The sequence below is a fragment of the Dermochelys coriacea genome, chromosome 1 (assembly GCF_009764565.3).
Source record: "Dermochelys coriacea isolate rDerCor1 chromosome 1, rDerCor1.pri.v4, whole genome shotgun sequence".
In the NCBI taxonomy this organism is placed as follows: domain Eukaryota; kingdom Metazoa; phylum Chordata; order Testudines; family Dermochelyidae; genus Dermochelys; species Dermochelys coriacea.
In genome coordinates, this window is record NC_050068.2 from 186,663,437 (window position 1) to 186,687,024 (window position 23,588).

Here is a 23,588-nt window from a genome sequence, read left to right on the forward strand (position 1 = left end):
GACCAGTCTAACTCCCCATTAATTCCAGAGGGAGGTGGAATTGGATCCTAAGAGAGTAACACAAGCCCATTACTCTGAAAACAGATGTAGTTCAGTAAGCTGTGGTGTTGAATGGGGAGTTGGAGTAACACCACAGGCAAGGCCCACAAGGAGAGTGCAAGGCAGAGGATGGAGCCCTTGGACAAACCACTAACTCCCCTTCCTTTTGCCCTCCCTACTGGCAATGGCCCAGTGACTTTACAGTACTCCTGCTGGGCAAATGGGGTTTAGATGCTACTTCTTCTGGAACACATCAACCGTCTACCAAAGGCATCACTAGAAAACAAAGTAAAACATTCTCTCTCCTCCAAGAGGTGAGTGTGTTTCCTCCACGCCAGAGAGCAAGGGGCTAGTAATCCCTACCAGCTAGCTGGCTTGTTGAATTAGAGCAGATGAAATGTATTGAGGAGTCCTAGTCTCACATGACCTCTTCCCGCAAAAGATTGAGGGAAGCCTCAGCCCCCCCCAGCTGAGTTCACACAGCTTAAATCTCTTCTTTTTCTCCTTCCTGAAGCAGGAGTGGGTTTAGGTCCCTACTGGAGTAGGTGATGAAGCCCAGCGTTGAATGAACATGAGATGCAGAATTACTCCTTCATGTTGGCAGGGCAGGAGGAGAGGAGGTCTGTTCAAAAGGATAGGAAGAGTTTGTGAGGGGGAAAGCCCAGCCGTGGAGACTGCACTCCCTATTCTCTACCACAGGAGAAGCTGGCACCTCCAAGTCAGCGTTTGGGCCCATCAGTGGGAGCAGTGTGGAGAAACCCAGAACTAAATGAACATGGAAACCGAACACCCCTGTTGACCCAGGAGAATGTAACCCCTCCAGGTCAGAATTGGAGCCCCTTTGTGGAGCAGATTGACAGTCCAGGAGGAATGAGTTTAAACTCCCCGCTCTTGTTCAGATTTAGTTGGTAGAGTCCATTGTATAAGAATGAACTTGTACCATTGGGTCCTGGAACATGACTGGGGTCCCTAGGCACTAGAATTACGCAAAAAATAATAATTAATACCCCTGCCCCAGGTGCAGTTAACTGAACAATTTCCAATAGCCTTCACTATTCATAACTGCCAAGGAATGATTCTAAACAATACTAAAGCAGCTAGGGGGGCATTACCATGGACAATGGTGACATCTCTTTCCTTATAGAAGTCCCCTATTGTGACCGCGGATCCCTGCTTGGAGGCTACGACACGGACCGTCCTTCTGCTGTCCACACAATCCAGGTAGGGATCCCACTCCAGGTTCCTTTTGCTCACTGCTTGTAACCCCGAGGTGGCCAGACCCAAAGCTTCTCCTGTGCGGTCCTGGCAATAGGATTTAAACCTCCATTGCACCACAGCTGGCTGGGTGGAGGAAGTAGAAAAGTGACAGCGAAGCAGGGCAGGCTGAAACAGCATAGCAACCTTCTTCTTTTCAGGCACCGTGACCTGCAGTCCCTCAGCCAGTGCTACAAAACAAAAACATTGGTGTCATCCTACAGCATGGTATGCACAACATGCTCTGATGGGATTAGATCAATGGTTTCTGAACTTTAACAACCTGTGAACTCCTTTCACTAAATTGTCAAGTCTCGCAAACCCCCTCCTAAAAATGAATATTTCCAGGGATTTTCTCTTTGTATAAATTATAAAAGCAGTGCTCTTGGAAATATCAAATTTGTTTTGTGATATGCTTATTACACACTATTATTAATTATTATTTATCATTACAGTATTTTTATTACATTATGAAAACGGCAACACTCTTCCAGGATCTCACTTTCATAACTTGTATCACTTTGAAGAAGCCTGTTATAAGACAAGGCTCCTATGTTTCATCAAGGAGTATCAGATGTGAAACAGCAAGAAGGGATTTAAGAAGCCAACTCAAAGAGTTCCTTCTACACAAGCATTCAGGTCTTGAGCAGTCCAGGCAAACAACGCACGTTACAACAAAGCTTAAACTTGTTCTTCATAATAATTTAAAAACAATACTAGCTGCCTATTTAATTTTAAAAACAACAAAAAATATTCACCTCCCTTTCCATTTCTTATAAGGAGTCTTGAAGTTAAAATCTCCTCAGTGTGATAGACATGCTTGCTTTGATCTGCTTAGCTCTTGGAAGTCCAGGGGCTCCTGGCTGCTAGCCCCGTGCTGCCCAGGGTCCCTAGAGACAGCTCTGTCTCCCATTAGGGAATTTTTCCCCGAGAACCCCCTGTAACATTTCACAAACCCCCAAGTGTTCACGAACCCCAGTTTGGGAACCACTGGATTAGATGCTTCACGATGGTGTCATTCTCGCATGCACATCTTTGGGGCAGGAACCACATTTTTGTTCTATGTTTGTACAGTGCCTAGTACAGTGGGGTCCTTGCCCAGGACTGGGGTCCCTAGGCACTACAGCTTATACAAATAATAACAACAGCCACACTGGGACAACTGCCTTTAGTATTGTAGGTGAACTTACAAGCAGTTTCTGTCCACCCATTGAGGATGATCCAAGTACGAGTGAACATTAGGATTGTGTGAGTTTAGTTTTGATATTAAAAAAGAAAGTGGATGAGAGGGGAAGGCATATTAGGCACTTGTAAAGGACTAGGCACTTTATGGATAAGGGTACTCCATGCACTAAAGACATTCAATAAGTGGGCCAGATTCTGATCTCACTCATATCAGTGCAAATCCAGAGTAACTCCATTGATTTCAATGGAATTACCCAAATTTAACTCCAGCATAACTCACAGTAGAATCTGGCTCCTTGTAATGTGCATTAACACTGTCCCGCACCCAAAATGAGACACAATAGATGTGAATCCAGATCACACTACCCTTGCTGCAAATGGAGTGCAGTCTGGCACTAAGCAAATTCTCTCCATGTGGGAGGAGCAAAGGATAGTGGCCAGAATTCTTAGGCTTTTACATGTCATGGAAATCGGGGTCGTTCAATATCTAACATTCGATTTATCTGCCAGCTCACAGGAGAGCTGCATCCCCGCCTGACGTATTGGACCTCACAGCAGACACATGGGAATGAGTTACATGTGTGACTGCTGATGCACCCTTCTTTTTTGGTAGTTTAAGGTGAGTTTGAATCAATTGAGTCCAGGTGTCAATTGACAGCCCCAGAGAGTGAAATGCTCTATTTATCCATCGCATGGGGAGCAGCAAATTAACGGTTTGGCTATGCTTGCAGCTGTAGAGCACTGTGGGTTAAATCAGCCTTCGGAAAGCGCACCAGCGAATGCGCTCCAGTATGTCCACACTGACAGCTGCAAGCACACTGGTGTGGCCACATTCGCAGCACTTGCAGTGGCATTGGGAGCTGTGTATTATGGACAGCTATCCCACAGAGCACCTCTTCCCATTCTGGCACTGTCGCTTGTGGGAAGGGATCCCGTTCCAATGCACCATGATGCATCGCTTCCCATCCCTGTGTTTCTATCCACATTTGGTGCCATCTTTCAACGGTTTCTGTGCGGCACACTCTGTCTTCCCTTTCGGTCTGCGGGAATGGAGCCCGAACTGCTGAAGAGGATGCTGACGAATTTCGCCAGCACGTCATGTTTAGCATTCGAGCTACTCCTTAAGATCCAAAGCGACAGTGAGGAGTCTGACGATGATATCGACTTGAGCAACGCATACAACACAAAATTGCTTGTCTCATTCATGGACATGCTTTCCACCGTGGAACACCGCTTTTGGGCTCGGGAAACAAGCACTGAGTAGTGGGATCACATTGTTCTGCAAGTCTGATAAGCAGTGGCTGCAGAACTTTCGGATGAGAAAAGCCACTTTCATGGGACAGTGTGCTGAACTCGCCCCCACCCTGCGGCGCAACGACATAAGATTGAGAGCTGCCCTGCTGGTGGAGAAGCGGGTGGCTATTGCAATCTGGAAGCTGGCAACTCCAGACAGCTACCAATCGGTTGCTAACCAGTTTGGAGTGGGAAAGTCAACTGTTGGAATTGTGTTGATGCAAGTTTTCAGGGCCATTAATCGCATCCTTCTCAGAAGAACTGTGACTCTGGGTAACACGCTTGACATTGTGGCTGGCTTTGAACAAATGGGTTTCCCTAACAGCGGCAGGGCGATAGATGGGATGCATATTCCTATTCTTGCTCCAGACCACCTAGCCTCCGAGTATGTTAACCGAAAGGGGTATTTCTCCATGGTTCTCCAGGCGCTTGTGGATCACCGTGGGCATTTCATTGACATTAACGCAGGCTGGCCCGGAAAGATGCATGGCCCACACATCTTTCGGAACACTGGCCTGTTCAGGAAGCTGCAAGCCGGGACTTTTTTCCCAGACCAGAGGATGACTGTAGGGGAAGTCGAAATGTCCATTGTGATCATTGGAGACCCCACTTACCCTTTAATGCCGTGGCTCATGAAACCCTGGACAGGAGCCAGGAACACTTCAACTACAGGCTGAGCTGGTGCCGAATGACTGTGGAAAGTGCTTTTGGCCGTTTGAAGGGCCACTGGCGCTCTCTTTATGGGAAGCTGGACTTGGCCGAAGCCAGCATCCCCGCAGTTATATCACATGCTGTACCCTCCATAATATTTGTGAAGGGAAGAGTGAAAGCTTCACTCATGCATGGGCCTCGGAGGTTCAACACCTGGAGGCTGAATTTGCACAGCTAGAGAGCAGGGCTATTAGAAGGGCCCAGCGTGGGGCTGCAAGGATTAGGGATGCCTTGAGGAAGCAATCTGAGGCTGAAAGCCACCAATAATGTCTGTTGCTCTGCACAGGTGTTAATTGCAGTGGCTGTGTTTGGTACACTGAATTATAGTGCTTGTTGCTTTCCTGGGCTAAGGTATATTTTGCTTTAGGCACTAATACAGTATGTTTTCAAAGTGAAAAACTCCATTTATTGAAAAGAAAATTCATTTAATGAAATAAAAACAAAGTAACACAGCTACACCACAAAGGCAAGGGGGTGGGGTGGGGAGTGGTTCACTCACAGACTTGAGTATGTCCTGATTTCATATTCTGGAATCCTGTCTGGAGTGCTGTGCACTGAGTGCTGCACTTCAGGATGCCTATAAAGCATGTTGAGGGGGGTTGAGTGCAGTAGATAAGGGTCGTAGTTTTCATGGGTGCATGGTGAAGCTAGGGGTGTAGGAGGCAGCTGTGGGAGGTAAGAACCCAGATGTTGGGGAAAGTAGGTTGGACGGGACATGGGGGCACAAGGGAAAGAGTTTGGGGACAAGGGCTGCAGGGGGCAAGCGTGGTAGTGCTCCGTCTGCATGGCGACAAGCGCCTGGATAGAGTCCGCTTAGTGCTCCGTTATGCTAATTGGCCGATCCGTACTTTGCGGCCGGAGCACTGTGTTTGCTGCTGGCGATCCTCATTCTTCTGGTGGATCCTCCTTTCGCTCTCCCTCTGCTTGTGTGCCTTTTGATTCTCTTCCACAGACTGCCGCATCACTTCCTGCAGCATGTTGTCTTTGCTTTTACAGGGCCTCTTCCTGAGTGCTCTCAGTCTGTCGGCCAGTGGTAACACTGGCGGCTGAGATCTCAAGGTTGCACCTATACAGGCAAAATGCAACACTTAACAGAGGAAGCACTGTACACAACAGACAGAGCAATGATTCCCCTGCACTTAAGGAGGGCAATCACAGTCCATACAAAACCATACTTTGCCTGTCCCAAAGCGAGCACGCATAACCCATGGGAGCCCCAGAAATGGTGAGTAAGCACAGGGTCCAGGAGGACTGATTGTTTCATGGATGTACTGTCCTCTGGGTTTCTGTGCCTTGGGGAGAGTCAACAGCTGCAGGGGAAACCTACATTGAACACTGTCACAACATTCTCCACAGGAGATCGTCGTGGAAGATATCTCGCTGGTAAGGGTGACCAGAGAAGCAAGAGAGGGTCTTCTACTACAGTGCGACTTCCTCCCTGGCCCATACACAGCTTGCCTGTGTGCAGCTATGGTCCCCCCACCCCTCCTGGCACACGGGCGCGGACACGTTAGCCTGACTGGCACAGGAACCACGCTGGCTCTCCCAATAAACCTGTGCAGGCGCATTGCCCATGTTCTGTCTGAGACTTTTGAAGAGATCACCGATGCCGATTACCATGATGTGACAGACCACATCAATGCGCTATTCCGCATCTAGGCATGCATGCAGCCCTAACCCTCCTCACCCAAAGAGCCCGCACCAAAGAACTTCATTCCTGAAAAAAAAAGCCGCTTACCGGGAACCTCCTCTGGTGTTTATCCTTCCCCAAGCACCAGACGCCGTGACTGGCTGCCTTCCTCCTGGCTCGAGAAGAGCTCCGGGCTGCATGCATCTAAGGATTCCAGGGTATCTCCCCCCACCTCAGCACCCTTGCTCGTGTTTTCCTCCTCCTCCCCCCTTGCTGTGCTGGGCTCAGAAGCATCCATGGTGCTCGTTGGAGTGGAGGTGGGGTCGCTCCCAAGTATCGCGTCCAGCTCTTTGTAGAAACGGCAGGTCGCAGGGGCAGCACCGGAGCGGCAGTTTGCCTCGTGGGCTTTGTGGTAGGCACTCCGCAGCTCCTTCACTTTAATCCTGCACTGCAGTGCGTCCCAGTCATGGCCCCTTTCCATCATGTCCCTTGATATCTGCCCAAAGGTATCGTAATTCCTACGGCTGGAGCGCAGCTGGGACTGGACAGCTTCCTCCCCCCAAACACTGATGAGGTCCAGCACCTCGCCATTGCTCTATACTGGGACTTGCCTGGCGCGTGGAGGTGTGGTCACCTGGAAAGATTCGCTGAGAGCACTCCATGCCTGGTTGAGCAAACAGGAAGGAGATTTTCAAAATTCCCAGGGAATTTAAAGAGCAGGTCTGACGGTTGGTCACCCAAGGACAGGGCAGCAGAGTTCAAAAGTGATGACCAGAGGGGCTAAAACAGGCATTGTGGGACACTTCCGGAGGCCAATCAGAGCGTATTAGGTGTTCACACTGGTACTGTTGCGCTCCAGCAAGAGCGCAACAAACATTATTCCTCTCGGGGAGGTGGAGTACCAGGAGCGCTCCAGCCACGGAGTCAGAGCGCTCTATGTGCCTTGCCAGTGTGGATGGGTAGTAAGGTAGAGCGCTCTTGGCGGCTTTATTGTGCTATAACGCACAAGTGTAGCCAAGACCTCAGTGCAAGCTTCCCATGCAGGGGTCTCATTCCTGCATTGCAGGAACCACTTCTAGGAGTTATTGTTTAAAAAGCATTATCACAGTCCTATTAATGTACATGCCTCTTTAAAAGCACATATAAGGGATATCCCCTGCCCCTAACACCTCACACTCTAATTAAGACAAACAGGAGGGTAGAAGGGCTGGCCTACACTTAAAACGTTTTACCTGTATAACTATATAAGTTAAGTTTCAGAGTAGCAGCCGTGTTAGTCTGTATTCGCAAAAAGAAAAGGAGTACTTGTGGCACCTTAGAGACTAACAAATTTATTAGAGCATAAGCTTTCGTGAGCTACAGCTCATCCGATGAAGTGAGCTGTAGCTCACGAAAGCTTATGCTCTAATAAATTTGTTAGTCTCTAAGGTGCCACAAGTACTCCTTTTCTTTATATAAGTTAAGGGCGTACTCTTATTTTTGCTGACATAGGTTATGTCTGCACTGGAGCTGGAAGGTGTAAATTCCAGCTCCAGGAGACATGCCTACACTAGCTCTGATTGAGCTAGTGCGCTAAAAATAGCAGTGTAGCTGTCATAGAACTAGCAGCGGGAGGGGCTAGCCACCCGGAGTATAATCCTGTCTGAGACCATAGGTATGTACTTTGGGCAGTTAGCCACTGCTGCAGCAGCAACTACACTTCTATTTTCAGCACAGTAGCTCAATCAGAGCTTGCACAGGCATATCTTCCTGAGCTGGAATTGTCACCTAGTGTAGACATACATAGAGTTATTCTGGTAAAAACCCTAGTGTCGAGACAGGTAAACTGGTATTAAGGTACCTTTTAGTTCCCAAACCATAATAAACTATACCACTTTATGTGCTTTTATACTGGTGTAAACGTATCCAGACTTATGGGGAAGGAGCTGCCATTTTAACTTTACTGGTATAGTTAAAGTGGCAAAGCTTTCTGATGTAGATAAGCCCAAAGACATATGACAACATTTCAGGAGAGGAAGGGTTAGGATATTGTTGCTGATTAGAGAAAAGCAGGAGGGACTGATTGCAGAGATGGGTTGTAAAGAGGGATTTGAAAGAGAGAGTGGGTGCTTGACAGACAGAGAGAACAGGGAGAGTGTTCCAGGCACAAGGGGCAGTATGGAAGAAGGGCTAATGGCATGACTGGGGGCATGGGCGACAGGTATCATAGGCTGGGGGAGGCTGAGCCTCCCCAAACAGCCTGGCGTAGCCTTGCCCATGCGCTGCCTGCCAGGCGCTCTGGGGTTGGGGTGCTGTGGCCACGCTGCCCATATGGCACTCCGTGGCTCGGGCTGGGGGCAGTGCTCCAGGGCTAGGGTGCTGGGGCCACTCACCCAGCACTCTGGTTCTAGGGGTGCTCAGGCGGCCCAGAACTGGGGGCGGGGGCTGGCAGCCGCAGTAAGGGTGCTTTGGGCTCCAGGAGGGACAGAAGGGGATGGAGAGGGTGGGGCCTCAGGCAGAAGGGGAGGGGCCGGGGGCTAGCCTCCCCCAATGTCCGGTTCACCTGCCGCCCATGACTTGGGGAAAAGGAGGCAAAGGAAGGAAAAACATTGGGATGAACATAGGAAGTGTAAGGGTGAGTAAGAGGAAATGAGATCTAAGGTACAGAAGGGTTAAATTTAGCTGGAAGGTAGTCTTTAGTGACCCCAATTAAGGTATAGTATATTTAACAGTGTGAAGAGGGTAGAAGCCAAACTGTAAGAAATCAAGGAGAGATATGGAGAAGAATGAAGTCAGCAAGGGTACTCAAAGATCTTGGAGATGGGAGCTAGGGTAGTAGTTATAGAATGAAATTAGAATGAAGGAAGGTTTCTTTAAGATGGAGAAATAAGAGTGTGCTTGAAGAGAGAGGACAATGAAAGCAGAGGAAAGACCAGTTAAAGATAAAAGAGAGTCAGCCAGGGACATGGTAGGTGTGAAGGGATGTAGCCGCAGGAGGCAGTTTGAAGGGTTAGAAGCAGAAAATACGCAGAGATCTCAGAATTTGGAGCAGAAGCAAAGGGATTAGGGAATGAAGAGTCTTGGACTAACGTGCCTTTTCTTTCTGAAGAAGTTAGCAAGGCACAGTGTACAGAACCAATTCATTTATTTGAGCATAAGCTTTCGTGAGCTACAGCTCACTTCATCGGATGCATGTAGCTCACGAAAGCTTATGCGCAAATAAATTTGTTAGTCTCTAAAGTGCCACAAGTCCTCCTTTCCTTTTTGCAAATACAGACTAACATGGCTGCTACTCTAGAACAAATTCAGTCACTGGATTGTGAAGAGATTGCAACAAAGAAGCCTATTAATGCCAGTTTGGGGGGACAGAGATACTTGTCCACTAAGAACTGGGATGGAGACCCACAACTTATTTCACTTGGATACCAAAACGCATGAGAACAGGTAACAAATAGCAACTACTTCTGCCTTGGGCTGGATTTGAACCTGTCACCTACTGAGTAAAGGCACCATTTTCCTTTCTCAATACCTTCCCCCATCCCCATGCTTTGTAACAAAACTGCGTAGGAAATAATATGCATGACTCCACGCTATCTGCACCCAACACAGTGTGTGAAATTAGCTGACCAGATGACCCATCATCTTGCTGCAGCTCAGCTGATAAAACAGTGACTCTGCAGACATGGTGAGTATTTAAATCTTTCCCTTGTGAACTAAGTATTTGCTTAGCAAACAGTTACTTTCAGTGAATTCTACTCGGTAAAGTCCCTTCCCTGCACAGCCCACTTTCCTGTTAATGAGATTAACGGCTTGGGCAAGCTAGGGACTGCTTTAATAAATGATTAGCAGAGCTTTAGCAAACTCATCTGATCAGCCACCCGCATTCCCTTCTGAAGATCCACATAGGGGAAAAAGAGTGGGAATATGTGGGACAATACAGTATAGGGGTTCTGTTTCCATCAGACAGTGTATAGGAAGCAGATGATGAGCAACTTGGCATCTTCCATGCAACATCCCAACTCTTCTCTTATCCACTTGCTTTTTGATATTCTTTAAGATTCAGTGTCCAGTGATGACATTCAGCAAGAGCAATGTAGCATCTGAGGCTGAGAAGCTGGAGCAATGGAAATCCTAGTTCTAGTTAAGCCCTAATGCACACACACACACACACCCAGAGTGTGGAACTGGGAAATTATGAACCTGTTATTTCTTTTGCTAAAAAGTCTGAATCTGTTCACTGATTATGCTGCTTCTGCTTCAGCAGTAGCCATCTAAAAAAAGATATCTGATTGCTAGGTTCCATTAAAACACAGTGAAAACATGATGGTGGCTACATCAATGGTGCAGCAATAATCCAGATGCAGCTACCAGTTTAAGTTTCCTCACCTCCAAGAAATGTGGCTGAATTTGAAAGAATCATGAGGACAGAAAGCAGTTCATGTGTGTATGAAGGTGAAGTACAGAAACCTGGGCTGTTTAGAGAGAAGAGGAAAAAGAAACATGATGGAGGTTTTAAAAATGATGAAAGGTTTAGTCATGAGCAACTGATTGTGTCTAGAGAGGGAATGAATTTTTCTATGTTTGGGGCTTGCAATACTGTACAGTATTCCTCTTTTCCCGCTGATTCCTTTCTAAACTCCCTCTAGGGTTCTAAATTATGAACTGCATGTACTCACTCCTGTACTATGCAATCTGCAATAGACACAAGAGATAACCAATCACTTTAATAGTGATTAAAGAAAATTTACAGGAAGTGATTACATAATGTAAAGGTAAGCTGAGGCACTTACATTTGCAAGCAATGTCTGAATCAAACACATCAGTAGAATTTAAGAGGGTCCTGGCTGCATCCGTTTAGCAGTCATTTATTGTAAGAGAGGCGATTAGTCCAAACTGATTAAAGAATAAAATGAACTTTATTCTTAAGGTCACCAGGTGACCATGCACAGAGGTCTGTCAAGGTACTTATAGGGCCCACACCACCAATTGTCTGATTAGTATGGCTAATGCTATGAAACCATAGAACCAGCATTCCTCGGTTTTACATAACTTTGTGCATATGAGAGAAAGATGATTATGTATGTATGAAATCAGGAGTCCTTGGACTCTGAACTAAACGGCTTAGGAAAATCTCTATAAAAATTTAAATCAGGAGGCCCAGGAACCTGGGTTCTGAGAGAAGGAAAGTGGAGTATATGAACGTTTATGATGACCAACAGCTGGCTCAGGCAATGGTGCTATAAGGAAGGCTATGGGATGTTCGACCACTGGGAGGCATTCACAGACAGAGGACTGTTTCTCATGGGATGGACTCTGCGTGAATAGGGGGAAACAGACTTCCAGGAGGTTGGCACCACTGATTAAAAGAGCTTTAAACTAGTAATTTGGGGGAGAGGCTCAAGAAATCTCCATGCCAGATTCTAATATTGAGCAGGAGGAAAATCAATTAAGAGAGGATACAACAATGGAGAAAGGAACAACAGAGGATGTGATGGAATGAATAAAATGGAATCTGTTTGGTCAAAATCACTTTGGGGAAGAAAGGAAACAGAGGCTCCACTAGGATAGTGCTTGGGGCCTGCTACAAATCTTATAGATCTGATTTGGATATAGATAGAGACCTCTTTAATATTTCTAATGAAATAAATACTACTGGGGATTGTGTGATTATGGGAAACTTTAATTTCCCTGTACAGACTGGAGGACAACTGCGACTAATAATGGTAAGGCCCCAGTATTCCTGTATGTTAAAGTCATCAGATTTCTTCATCAAATAGTCACCAAACCAACAAAAGGTGATGTCATTTTAGATTTGGTGTTGGTAAGTAGCGAGGATCTCATAGAAGAACTGGTTGTAAAGGGCAGCCTTGGTCTGAGTGAGCATGAGTTAATTCAGTTTAAACTAAATAGAAGGATAAACAAAAATAAGTCTGCAACTAGGGTCCTTGATTTCAAAGGGCAAACTTTACAAAATTAAGGGAATTAATTAGGGAAGTGGACTAGACTGAAACACTTAAGGATCTGAATGCAAAGGTGGCAGAGGCTTGAAATTATTTTAAGTCAAAACTGCAGAAACTATCTGGAGCTTGCATTCCCAAGCAAAGGGGGATTTTGTAGGGAAGAAATGCAGACCAAACTGGATAAAACAAGCATCTCAAAGAGGTTATGAGAAAGCCTACAAGGAATGGAAGAAGGGAGGGATCAGCAAGGAAAGCTACCTTTTGGAGGTCAGAAAGTATAGGGAAAATGTGAGACTTGCCAAAAGCCAAGCAGAGTTGGACCTTGCAAAGGAAATTCAAACCAATAGTAAATGGTTCTTTAGACATAAATACAAAGAAAACAAGGAAAGAGGAAGCAGGACGCTAAGCACTGAGGATGGCGTGGACATTAAAGAGAATCTCAGTGTGTCCTAACACCTAAACAAATACTTTGCCTCCGTTTGTAATAATAGTAATGAGGAGCTTATGGACAGTGGCAGGGTGGATAATGGGAAAAAGGATATGGAAGTACAAACTACCATATCTAAGGTGGAAGCCAAACTCAAACTGCTTAATGGGACCAAATCAGGGGCCCGGATAATCTGCATCCAACAATATTAAAGGAATTGGCACATTAAATTGCAAGCTCAACAGCAAGGATTTTTAAGGCATCTGTCATACCCTATGACTGGAGGTTTGCAAATATAGTAACTATATTTAAGAAAGAGGAAAAAAGTGAACTAGGAAATTATAGGCCTGTTAGTTTGATCTCAACTGTATGCAAGGTCTTACAACAAATTTTGAAAGAGAAAGTGGTTAAGGACATAGAGGTAAACATTAATTGGGATCATATACAACATGGTGTTACAAAAGGCAGATTATGCCAGACAACCTGAGCTCTTTCTTTGAGAAGATAACCTGTATCTTAATAAAGCATTTGATACAGCTCCACATGGGAAATATTAGTTACATTGGAGAAGATGCAGATGAATATGAGATTCAAAAGGTGGTTAAGGAACTGGTTGAAGGGGAGACGACAATGGGTCATGCTGAAAGGTGAACTGTCAGGTGGAAGGGAGATTACTAGTGGAGTTCCTCAAAGATCAGTCTTGGGACCAATTTTATTTAACATTGTCATTACTGACCTTGGCACAAAAAGTGGGAGTGAGCAAATAAAATTTGCAGATAGCGTAAAGTTGGGAGGTATTGCCAACACAGAGGAGGACCATGGATATTAGAATATAGAATATTAGAATATCATGTAAGAAGATTTGAACAATCTTGAAAATTAGAGTAATAGAAATGGGATGAAATTTAATAGTGCAAAGTGCAAGATCATGCATTTAGGGACCAACAATAAGAATTTTTGCTATAAGTAGGGGACAATTCATTTTGAAGCAACAGACAACAAGAAAGACCTTGGTGGATTGGTTGATCGCAGAATGATTATGAGCCATGAAAAGGGCTAATGTAAGTCCAAGATGCATTAGGATGTATTTCCAGTAGAAATAGGGGAGCATTATTACCTTTATACAAGGCACTGGTGAGACCTCATCTGGAATAATGTTTGCAATTTTGGTATCCCGTGTTTAAGAAAGATAAATTCAAACTGGAACTGGTACAGAGAAGAGCTACTAGGATGTTCAGAGGAATGGAAAACCTACCTTATGAGAGGAGACTTAAGGAGCTTGGCTTATTTAGCCTAACAGAACGAAGGCTGGGGGGAGATATAATTGCTCTCTACAAATACATCAGAGGGATAAACACCAGGGAGGAAGAGGATTTATTTAAGGTAAGGGCCCATGTTGGCACAAGAACAAATGGCCATCAATAACTTTAGATTTGAAATTAGATAAGAGTTGCTAATCATCCGAGGAGCGAAGTTCTAGAACAGCCTCGCAAGGGAGCAGTGGGGGTAAAAAACTTAACTTGTTTCAAGACTGAGCTTGATAGCGTTAATGGAGGGGATAGTATAATGAGATTACTTACAATGGCATATGGCCTGCAACTGGGCAGTAGCAAATATCTTCAATGGCTGCAGATGAGACACTAGATGGGGAGGGCTCTGAGTTACTAGAAGAATTTTTTCCTAGGTATCTGGTAACTGACCACCATATTTGGAGTTAGGAAGAATTTTTTCCCAGGTCAGCTTGACAAAGACCCTGGGGTTTTTTTTCACCTTCCTCTGCAGCCTGGGGCATGGGTCACTTACTGGTTTGAACTAGTGTAAATGGTGAATTCTCTGTAACTTGACATCTTTAAATCATGACTTGAGGCCTTCAGTAACTCAGCCAGAGGCTAGAGATGTATTACAGGTGAGTGAGTGGGTGAGTTTCTATGGCCTGCAATCAGACTAGATGAGCACGATGGTCCCTTCTGGCCCTAAAATTCCATGAGTAAAGAAGATGAGAGCCAGTGAGTACATAAGTAAAGGGATTTGGAATGTCATATAGAGACTTTCACCTCTTGATTGCTGGTTTGAATCCAGTCCAATTAAGAACCTTCCAAAAGTCATTACTATCTGATTGATGGCTGGTAAGTGACTTAGGGGAAATGAACTGTGGCCTCAGTCCATGCCCAGTGGACTGGTGTCCTTACTATGGGCAATAAGTGTCAACCTTGTTAGTTAGCAAGAGACCAAAGTTTGAATAGGTCATAGAGACTGAACAATACTTTTAGCTCTAGAGGTGATCTTCCAGGCCAGATCTGAGGTACATTGGTGGAGTAGTGTGGGGAAGCATGTACTGCTGCTATACCTATTCCATGGACAAAGCGAGAGCCACAGCCAAATCACCACTAAACTCAAAAGAAAAAGAAGGAAAATGGGAAGAAGAAGGCACAAACTGTGTAAACCATGAGTCCCAGGCCATGGATCCCCACTATGAAAACATTTGGCCTAGAATCTAATCTTGATTCTTCAACCTAACAAATGGCAGTAGACACTGGCCTTTTCCTTGATCTTTCCCATTCACTCTGATGTGGCTCCATGGATACTCCATGCTCCTGACTTCACTGGTGGGCTGCACTGCAGCACGAGCTTGAACAATCCCTGCAATGTTCAGGATTACCCCAGGCCTTTTACAAGAGTCAGGGATCCATCAGAGGTCACCCTCTCATCAATAACCCACCCACCTCATTAAACTCTCCGGATCACATGACATTCACTCCTAACAACTTCACACTGCTGCCCCTTTGTTATATTCCTCAAACCCATGGGTATATGTTCAAGTGAAACTTTAATACAGTTTTACTCACGAGATCAAATATCACCCATCCCATTACTGACTGAAAGTCACTACCATCTTATAATAGTTTCATGGCATCTGCTATGTGGTCTCAGCTCACCATCACAGTAGGGTTGCCAACAGTCATTTATTACAAGGGATGTCCTTTATTTTTTCTTCTCTGTGCAGCAAGATTGGGAGTTGCTGAGTGCTGCAAAAAGGAGCAAGAAATACCTTTGGTGAATGTAGATGAGTGGTGCTTATGATACTAATAATGATAATAATAATATCGGGAAGAGGGAGAGGCGAGGGTGCTAAGAAAACAGTCCCTTATTTTTGAAATACAATGTTGGCAACCCTACATCACAGAAACCACTTTCAGAATTGCCAATAAATGTCAGTCCCAACCAGGAGCCCTAGAACTGAATGGCCATCCATGACTGCTATTCTGACTGAGTTCTTAAGTGCATTAGTACATCCATCAGTGCTAGCACTACTCACATGCAACCTGCTGGGAATAATAGGTAAGAAAACGCACACAGGTCAGTACCCAGCTGCACCTAGCTCATGCTTGGCACAGCTGAGTGGGGGAAGGCAAAGCTGGCTAGAGTGCTGCTCTAACTTACAGCAGCTAGAGCAGTTCCCTTGGGGCCAATCCAGCACTGCCCACTCTCAAGGAGCCGTAGCACACCCACCCAGTTGGAGTTGGAGAAGCGGAGAAAGTAAAGCCAGCTAATAGTGGCTTTATACCATCCAAGGATTCCTCCATGTTAGGTGAATCCTCCACTGTCCTTGTAGGGTAGCATTAAGGGACAGCAGTGCCATGATCTTACAGGGAGCTGAAGATCAAGTACTTAGTTTGGACGCCCTCCTAGACGTAGTCCCTTTGCTCTGCTGCTGCCTATGTCATGCCTGTTCCATAGATCAATGGAGGACCTCAGTCTCCAAGGCTGCACCTTTCACCGGCACCAAATTCACTTAAAATAATAAAAGAAACAAATCTGACTGCAGGATGCTAACTCCATAACCCAGTGACAGCCAACCGGTTTACAGTCCCTGGGCCAAACTTTGCTAATGAGCTCACAGGTGTTCAACAAATTGTACTTGTCCTTCCAGAATGTGGGGAGAATATCCTCAGTACCACCTTCAGTCAAAGAATAAACAAGAAACTTTATTCTTTCAGTGCTGTCACTAAAACACCAGCTGTCAGGCACTTAGGGGGGAGGAAAAAGCCAACCAAACCCACTGGAATTGACACAGGATTTTTTGAAATTGCAGTAAGAAATCACAATGCACAGAACCAAACAAAAGATAAATGCAGGGGCCGAAAATGAAAGGCAAACAAAGGACAGAGAGGAATTAGCTGCTGGGAGGAAAGGAACTGTGAGTACTGATTTGAAATTTCTCAGCCCACCTAAAGGAAGGAGGTGGAGAGTAGAGGGGGCGAGAATCTGTTTCTCTCTTATGTTTGTCTCTCTGCTTCCTCTCTGTCTCACCCCCTCTTTCTTTTGCCCTTCTCTCTCCTTCCCCCACTCCCACTCTCTTTTTCCAGAGAATGAATTTGCTGATTTGGCTGAATTGGAATTCATTATCTTGATACAGACCTTTAATTCCTCCGCTTGGCCAGTGGGGAGAACTAAAGCCTGCATCCATGTTTGTCAATCAGTGAGTCTCTCTCCTCCACACACTCTCACACACATCCCTTTGCTTTCTCCCCACTGAGAGGAGACACAGAGGACCTGAACAAGCACTGGGAGACAGTGGATGGACGGCAGGAGAGAAGAAAGCTGATATTAAACTCATTCACAGAGTCGAGCTTAGCAACAAATTTCAGAGTAGCAGCCGTGTTAGTCTGTATTCGCAAAAAGAAAAGGAGTACTTGTGGCACCTTAGAGACTAACAAATTTATTAGAGCATAAGCTTTCGTGAGCTACAGCTCACTTCATCGGATGCATCCGATGAAGTGAGCTGTAGCTCACGAAAGCTTATGCTCTAATAAATTTGTTAGTCTCTAAGGTGCCACAAGTACTCCTTTTCTCTTAGCAACAAAGGATGCCCTCATATCCATCGGCACACTCAGCAACTGCTAACCTGTTGCCTGTTTTAAGGCCTTTGTCTACTGGCAGTCATCGCCAATCAGTAACATCCTGAAAATCAAGCACCAGACAAGCTGGGAAGGCTGTCTTACTGCAGTAGTAACTCTTGTTTCATACCAGTCTTACTTGCTCCAAACTGCAGTCAGTGCCCTTTAAAAGCTCCTTTAAAAAAGGGAACTTGTCAATGGCCCAGTGTTAGATCATTGGGAATGTCCTGATCTGGAGCTCCTTGAGAAGGAAAAAATATCAGCAAACTCTTACGGTAGCAGCTGGAATATCCTGATCTGCAGGTCCTTTAGAAAGGGGAAATGTATCTATTCCATGGTGTTAGCCAGCAGATCGTGCCCAGATAGGAAGCTCTTCTAGAAGGGAGGAAATTTAATACCATGTTGTTAACTACCAGGTCGGGGCTCCTTTAGACAGGGCATGGTGGGGCCAGATTTAAGTACTCCACTGTAAGCAGACAGGCACTAGTGTAGTGGTAATTTTGGAAGTGCAGGAGCTCTAAACCCACATATTGAAATGTTAAACTATGGCAGCAGCCAGAGAGGGGGAGGGGGAGGATTGGAAGCTGCCTGAGCCCCAACTGATGCAATGGAGACGTGGTAGGGAGCTGTAGGAAGCACTGGCACTAAAGTGACTCAGAATGAAAAAGGAGGGGGAAGGGAGGGAAGATAGGAGGCTATGGGAGACAGAGGTGATGTAAGGTGAAGCTGATTTTGCTGTCTGAATCATGAATCTGGGTAGTAGTGGGAAGTCTGAGGACCCTTTCATGGGAAAACTTTGGAAAACCAGAAACCACCTAGAAGCATTTTAAATTAAAAAAATGTGACTCCTCTCTCTCTGACCTAATTTTCTTGTCTTTCTTTTTACTTCAGTTTCCCTGATTAGGTCAGGCAACGGTGGCCTTTCCCTACTGCTCCTGCAGTTGCCTTTCCCTGCACTGGCTCCTTCAGAGGCAGCACCGTCTCCCTGTGACTGACAAGGGGCTGCTATTTTTTCATGGCTTGTTATGTGACTATTCGGTTAGTCTCATCTTGCTGTTTCTCCCTTCTCCTTTCCTTCCCTGACTAGCCTTCGCTCCTAGCCCCATTTTCAGTCTGTTCTTTATCTGTTTCTCCCCTTGCCCATTCCCCTGCCCCTTCTCGAGCCCCGTTCCCCCATTGCTCTCAGGTTCTGTTTCCCACTGGCTCTATGTAGGCTAGACTGTGCCAACTGAGCACTTCCCTGAGGAGGACAAGCAAGAGCCACCCATCCCATGTGAAGCTGGGAGAGGGCTTGCACAGTCATAGTCCCTCCCCAGTTCACTGGGGAAACATGCCGGCTGCCCCATCTTTGGGTGCTCCCTACACCAGGCCTGGCCCCCTCTGTGAACCAGTGCAGAAGGTGGATGCAGCCTTGCCTCCTTCACACCCTTTTGGACTGGTGTGTACTGCCAAAGTTCCTACAATTGTTCCTGGCCCTAGTGTGGGCATGTCTGCTGGGAAGCAGCCAAGGACAATCTGTTCCTCTGGGTTCACACTGTCTCCTCCCCCAGGCCCAGTACCTCCCTTTCATACTCCCACACACCAACCCCCTGAGGCGATCCTTCGCCACCAAACACCCCAATTCCTGCTCATCCCAGTTAACAGTCATCCGCAGTGGCACCATCCTCAGCACCCTAGGACAGAAGTGCCTGAGTGTTGCTCTGGTCCCAGCCAGACACATCAGACCAAAGTTACCAGACAGGGAACCTCAGAGGGAATTTCTCAATCTGACACTGTCTGGTAGGGAGCAATCTCCCTCTTATTCTCTCAGCTCAAAGTGAGGAGGGGAGAGGGATGCAGCAGAAGCAATACCAACCTGAGGGGAAGGAGGAAGTGGGGAGCAACTGATGCCCCCTAGCCAGGAAGAAACAGAAAGAGAGCAATACCTCCCTGGCCCACTCACCTGGAAGGCAGAGAGCTGCCACCCTGACCCATTAGCCATGCACCATTTCAGTGTTAGGACCACTGTCTAACCCTTAAGCCCCAAATCTCTGTGAACACTGTCTTTTGGAGGCATGCAGTGGGGCTTTCAGGATATCAGAAGCCTTCTCCCCATAGATATTGCCAGATCACTCTCACCTCTATCACCTCCTGTAGGCCCCCACGGGACTTCTCAAACCTTGGATTTTGGCCAAAGAATACAAACCACTGTGAAAATATCAGTGAGGACTCCCCCAGGTTTCTCCTTCCTCCCAGCGGGAGGTGATCACCCCCATTTTCCTGATTCGTCCTCAACACCCGACACCCAAAGCCCAGCTGCATTTGAATTCCATGTTGAAATTGGGAGGGAGAAGGCTAGGGGTGGGACGGAATATGTAAAAGAGGGAATGCTGGCAGGGAGCAGCACTGCTGTGACCTAACAATGCATTCCTGCCTCTAACTTCCATGACCCTGATAAACAACACACCAGACTTTGCTAACTGAGACAAACACACATTCACCCTGCATTTCTCTGCATGTCTCTCACTCACATCATCACAAGATGTAATCCTCCCCCCACCACTGCACCGCGTCGCCAAGGACTTTCACACACAGGCTCCAGGCAAAGACACAAGCGGCACCCTATGGAATCCAAAAAGTTATTCATCTTTGTGGTAGGCAAAGGCTTACCTGTTACCCACAGCAGAACGATCCATCCTACCAAGAATCCATCCATCGTCCTTGTCTTTCCATGCAGAAAAGAAAGACAGACAGGGGGAGAAAAAACTGGAACCACAAAGAAAAATCAAGAGCCCTCCTGGTACGAATCAACTGGCACCTAAGTGTTCCCTTCACCGTTATCTGCGGGGCTCAGCAGCCACCCAGTGTGTGAATCGGAGAGACTTCTGAATGGAAGCTACCACTGTGTTGGGGACGAAAGGAAAGGTACTTTTAGGTCCCAGGTTTCCACTCCCCCAGTGACCTCCAGATCAATCTCAGATGAGATTGGAAACCTCTGCTTAGCAAGCTGAATTTCAACAGACTGAGCCCAAACAGAAGGAAAGCTCTTTTTTTTCTTTTTGCTCCACTCCTCCTCCTTTTACCACCCCCCCCCGTACTGCAGGCTCCTGTGGTAACTGAGTTTCTAAATCACATGGCTGTCCATTGAAGCTGTCTAGGAGCAAAAAAGAGTTCACCACTGAGCAATCTAGTGTCTAGTGGTAGGGAGCGAGACAGTGGGTGAGAGACAGAGAAGAGCAAGCTGAGGAGAGAGGCTGTGTGTGTGCGACAAACTAGATCTAAGGGGCAGAGAATGCATGCATGAAAATAGAACTGAGCAGCACAAAATGCATGTGTATATAACAGGAATCAAGGAGCATTGTGCCTGCCTACACACCATGGAGAGGCACAGCATTGTGTATGTGTGAACAGAGCTAGAACAGAGGAGCATGCAAACAGCATTATGTGTGTATGACTAGAACAGAGGAGCGCACACACACAATGTTGTATGGTCTGTATGTGTGTAATTGAAATGTGCTAACTTCCAAACTTAAGTAGACTCTAAAATAAATAAAATTCAGTAACATGCCAGCTGGACATCCGTAAGAAAGCTGTTGTTTCATTCAGCTATCTTCCCATACACAGAGACAGATGTAAGTTGGCTGCCACCAATTGAAGGTAGATTTTAAGGTAGACGCTGGTTTGGTTTTCAAAAAAGGTCTGCAAACAATCAGGCACATTTAATGTGGGTGTGCAATTGCTGCAATTCAGCAGCATGTGCAACAGGCCTACTATGCACCCAACTTGCGGCTTGTATGGTTAATTATTCATGTTACATTCACAGTTATGATAATTGTGCACACAAAATTAAGTGTGCTTGCATTTGCTACGTGCACAACTTTGAAAATCGGCTCATTCAATTGCACACCTTATGCTATACCAAGCCACACAAAATACCAACCCTACACATATTTCTCCCCTTAATTAACAAAATTTATAAACTAGAAAATGAGTTTCAGAGTAGCAGCCGTGTTAGTCTGTATTCGCAAAAAGAAAAGGAGTACGTGTGGCACCTTAGAGACTAACAAATTTATTAGAGCATAAGCTTTCGTGAGCTACAGCTCACTTCCGATGAAGTGAGCTGTAGCTCACGAAAGCTTATGCTCTAATAAATTTGTTAGTCTCTAAGGTGCCACACGTACTCCTTTTCTTTTTTAGAAAATGAGTGTAGATTACTGTACTAAAATCCTGTGAATTCTGACCCAAAACATGGCATTGTGACTAGCAACTATAATTTCAGATGATCAGGAGGTCTTCTAGCCCTCACTGCATGATATCTGGGTTGTGGGGTTCTGGGTTTTCATTACAGCATGATATAGTAGAGAAAAAGACTTCTGAGTGGACTCATTACTGGTGTGGAAGCAGAAGATGACGGAAGATGAAAGTGAAGAGTTCTAGCCAAAAATTAAAAAAAAAAAATGCCCCATTCACACATTTAGTACCTAAGGCTCTTGAACGTTCTGTGACAGCTGAAGAGGATGATATAGTCAGTGGGACCACTTATATGTTTGAAGTTAAGTGTGGGCTTAAGTGCTCTGCTGGATGGGTGCTCAGCACCTTGCACTGTACCAACTTACTGTTTGCAACCAAGTCAGCACAGTTTCAATTTGCACTTTGTTGACACTTGGAAGTTTTTATTCATAATCATAAGGGCTAGGGTTTTTTTATTAAGACTTTGATTCTGTAGATGCTGATGAACCACATCGGAGAGGGAGTGGCCTTCAACTTTGTCCTAGTCTGGATCTTCAAACATAAAGTATTCTGATTTTCCTATGCCACATCAGGTCCAAAACTTGGGACAGTTCTGGACTGTATGTACACTGTACTATAGGCAGAGTGCATTGCAATGCCAATAGTTAGGATTGCATTAGCACTTCATTCTATAGGGCATTTTCTAATTGCTTATAAACTCCACCTGTTTGTTTGCCTTTCAGATTGAAATGTTCTATCTTTATTCTTGGCAAGAGGACTCTTTATTTAAAAAAAAAAAGTTTGAACAAAAATAGTTCAGTCAGTTTTCAGTATGAAAAAAATACACATTTGCCATGATGAAAAATGTTTTGTAATATTTATTTTAACAGCTCTAGTGCCTCAGTTAAGGTGGTAGGGATGCGAAATTAGGCTGGGAGATAATCTCTAGGCAGCAGGTATGTCTTTTGATGGTCCATTAGAAATCCTTTGGAGGTGGTTGAATTATAGGGATTTCAAAAATGTACTTTCCACATGTATGCTTGTTTTTATCCTGTGATTAATTAATTATATGGTCTTATTATTATTTAATTAATTATCGTAATAGTGCCTAGAATCCTACATTAATGATTGTGGCCCGTTGTGCTAAGCATTGTACATATGCATATAACAAAAAGTCTCTGCCCCAGAGTTGTAAATTCTTTGTACTTTGAATAGAATTTCTCCTTAAGTATGCTATCTCTCAGAGTTCTGTTGCCTCTGTGCAGGCACACAGAAGGAAATGGAGTGGAATTTTTCATTCAGGACCAGACCCCATCTAGTGTAAATTATTGTAGTTCCATTTAAGTAAATGGAGCTACGTTGACTGACATCAGCTTTTTTCCAGTCACTTTCCATTCACTGTACTCCTGACAATCCACTCAAAATCTGTGGTGAAATTCTGGCCCCATTGAATTAAATGGCAAAGCTCCCATTGACTTTGTGAGACCAAGATTTCACCCCAGATCCATAGCCTCTTGGAACAAGGCTGTGGTTGATGTTCTCTCTGATGATAAACATTGGGATCAGTACACTTATGCGTCACTGGTGTTAGCCACTCCTGAATTTTTTTTCCTTCACAAGTATTTTCAAGTAAGCTTGGCATAAGTCAGTTTAAATAAACTTTTGACTCTCGACTAAGGAAGGAAAGAGATTTTCAATACAAGGAAGTGTTATTGTTCTGGATGCAACACTGGATTTATAGTCACTTTAAAATGTCCACATATTTGGATGGTGCCATCCTTTTTCACTAGACAAGAAATGCTAATTCATTATGCATGACAGATGACAATACTCCTGCTTTAGGTAATGTTCCATATCTGCTTAGACCTTTGGTCTGGCAGTCTATGGTATTATCTTCCCCTTGCAACTTTTAGGCTAGCTTCCTGGCTTAATAGTTAACTTTTCAGTGATGACTTTGATTTTGTCCAGTTCCTAAAAACAGTATAGGGTTGCCAACTTTCTAA

The 23,588-nt window shown here is 45.3% G+C and overlaps 1 protein-coding gene and 1 long non-coding RNA gene across 9 annotated transcripts in view; both read right to left on the minus strand.

The window, feature by feature from the left end:
* The window catches only part of ILDR2 (immunoglobulin like domain containing receptor 2), a 49,109-nt gene extending 28,479 nt beyond the window's left edge, over positions 1-20,630 (minus strand). For 3 of the 8 annotated variants that reach the window (XM_043509947.1, XM_038387672.2, XM_038387670.2), the window contains exons 1-2: positions 20,026-20,428; positions 1,152-1,484 (exon numbers count right to left, since the gene is read on the minus strand). In XM_043509947.1, the coding sequence (XP_043365882.1) occupies positions 1,152-1,484; positions 20,026-20,071 (379 nt within the window). In that variant the 5' untranslated portion in view covers positions 20,072-20,428. Of the gene's footprint in view, positions 1-1,151; positions 1,485-20,025 lie in introns of all 8 variants that reach the window. The other 5 variants (XM_043509933.1, XM_038387673.2, XM_038387675.2 and 2 more) reach the window with 5 other exon arrangements.
* On the minus strand, positions 5,414-6,531 carry LOC122459139. The gene is made up of 2 exons (XR_006279620.1): positions 6,221-6,531; positions 5,414-5,548 (listed from the first exon to the last, which is right to left on the minus strand). It is a non-coding gene; the product is annotated as an uncharacterized LOC122459139 (long non-coding RNA).
* Positions 20,631-23,588: the final 2,958 nt, after the last annotated feature.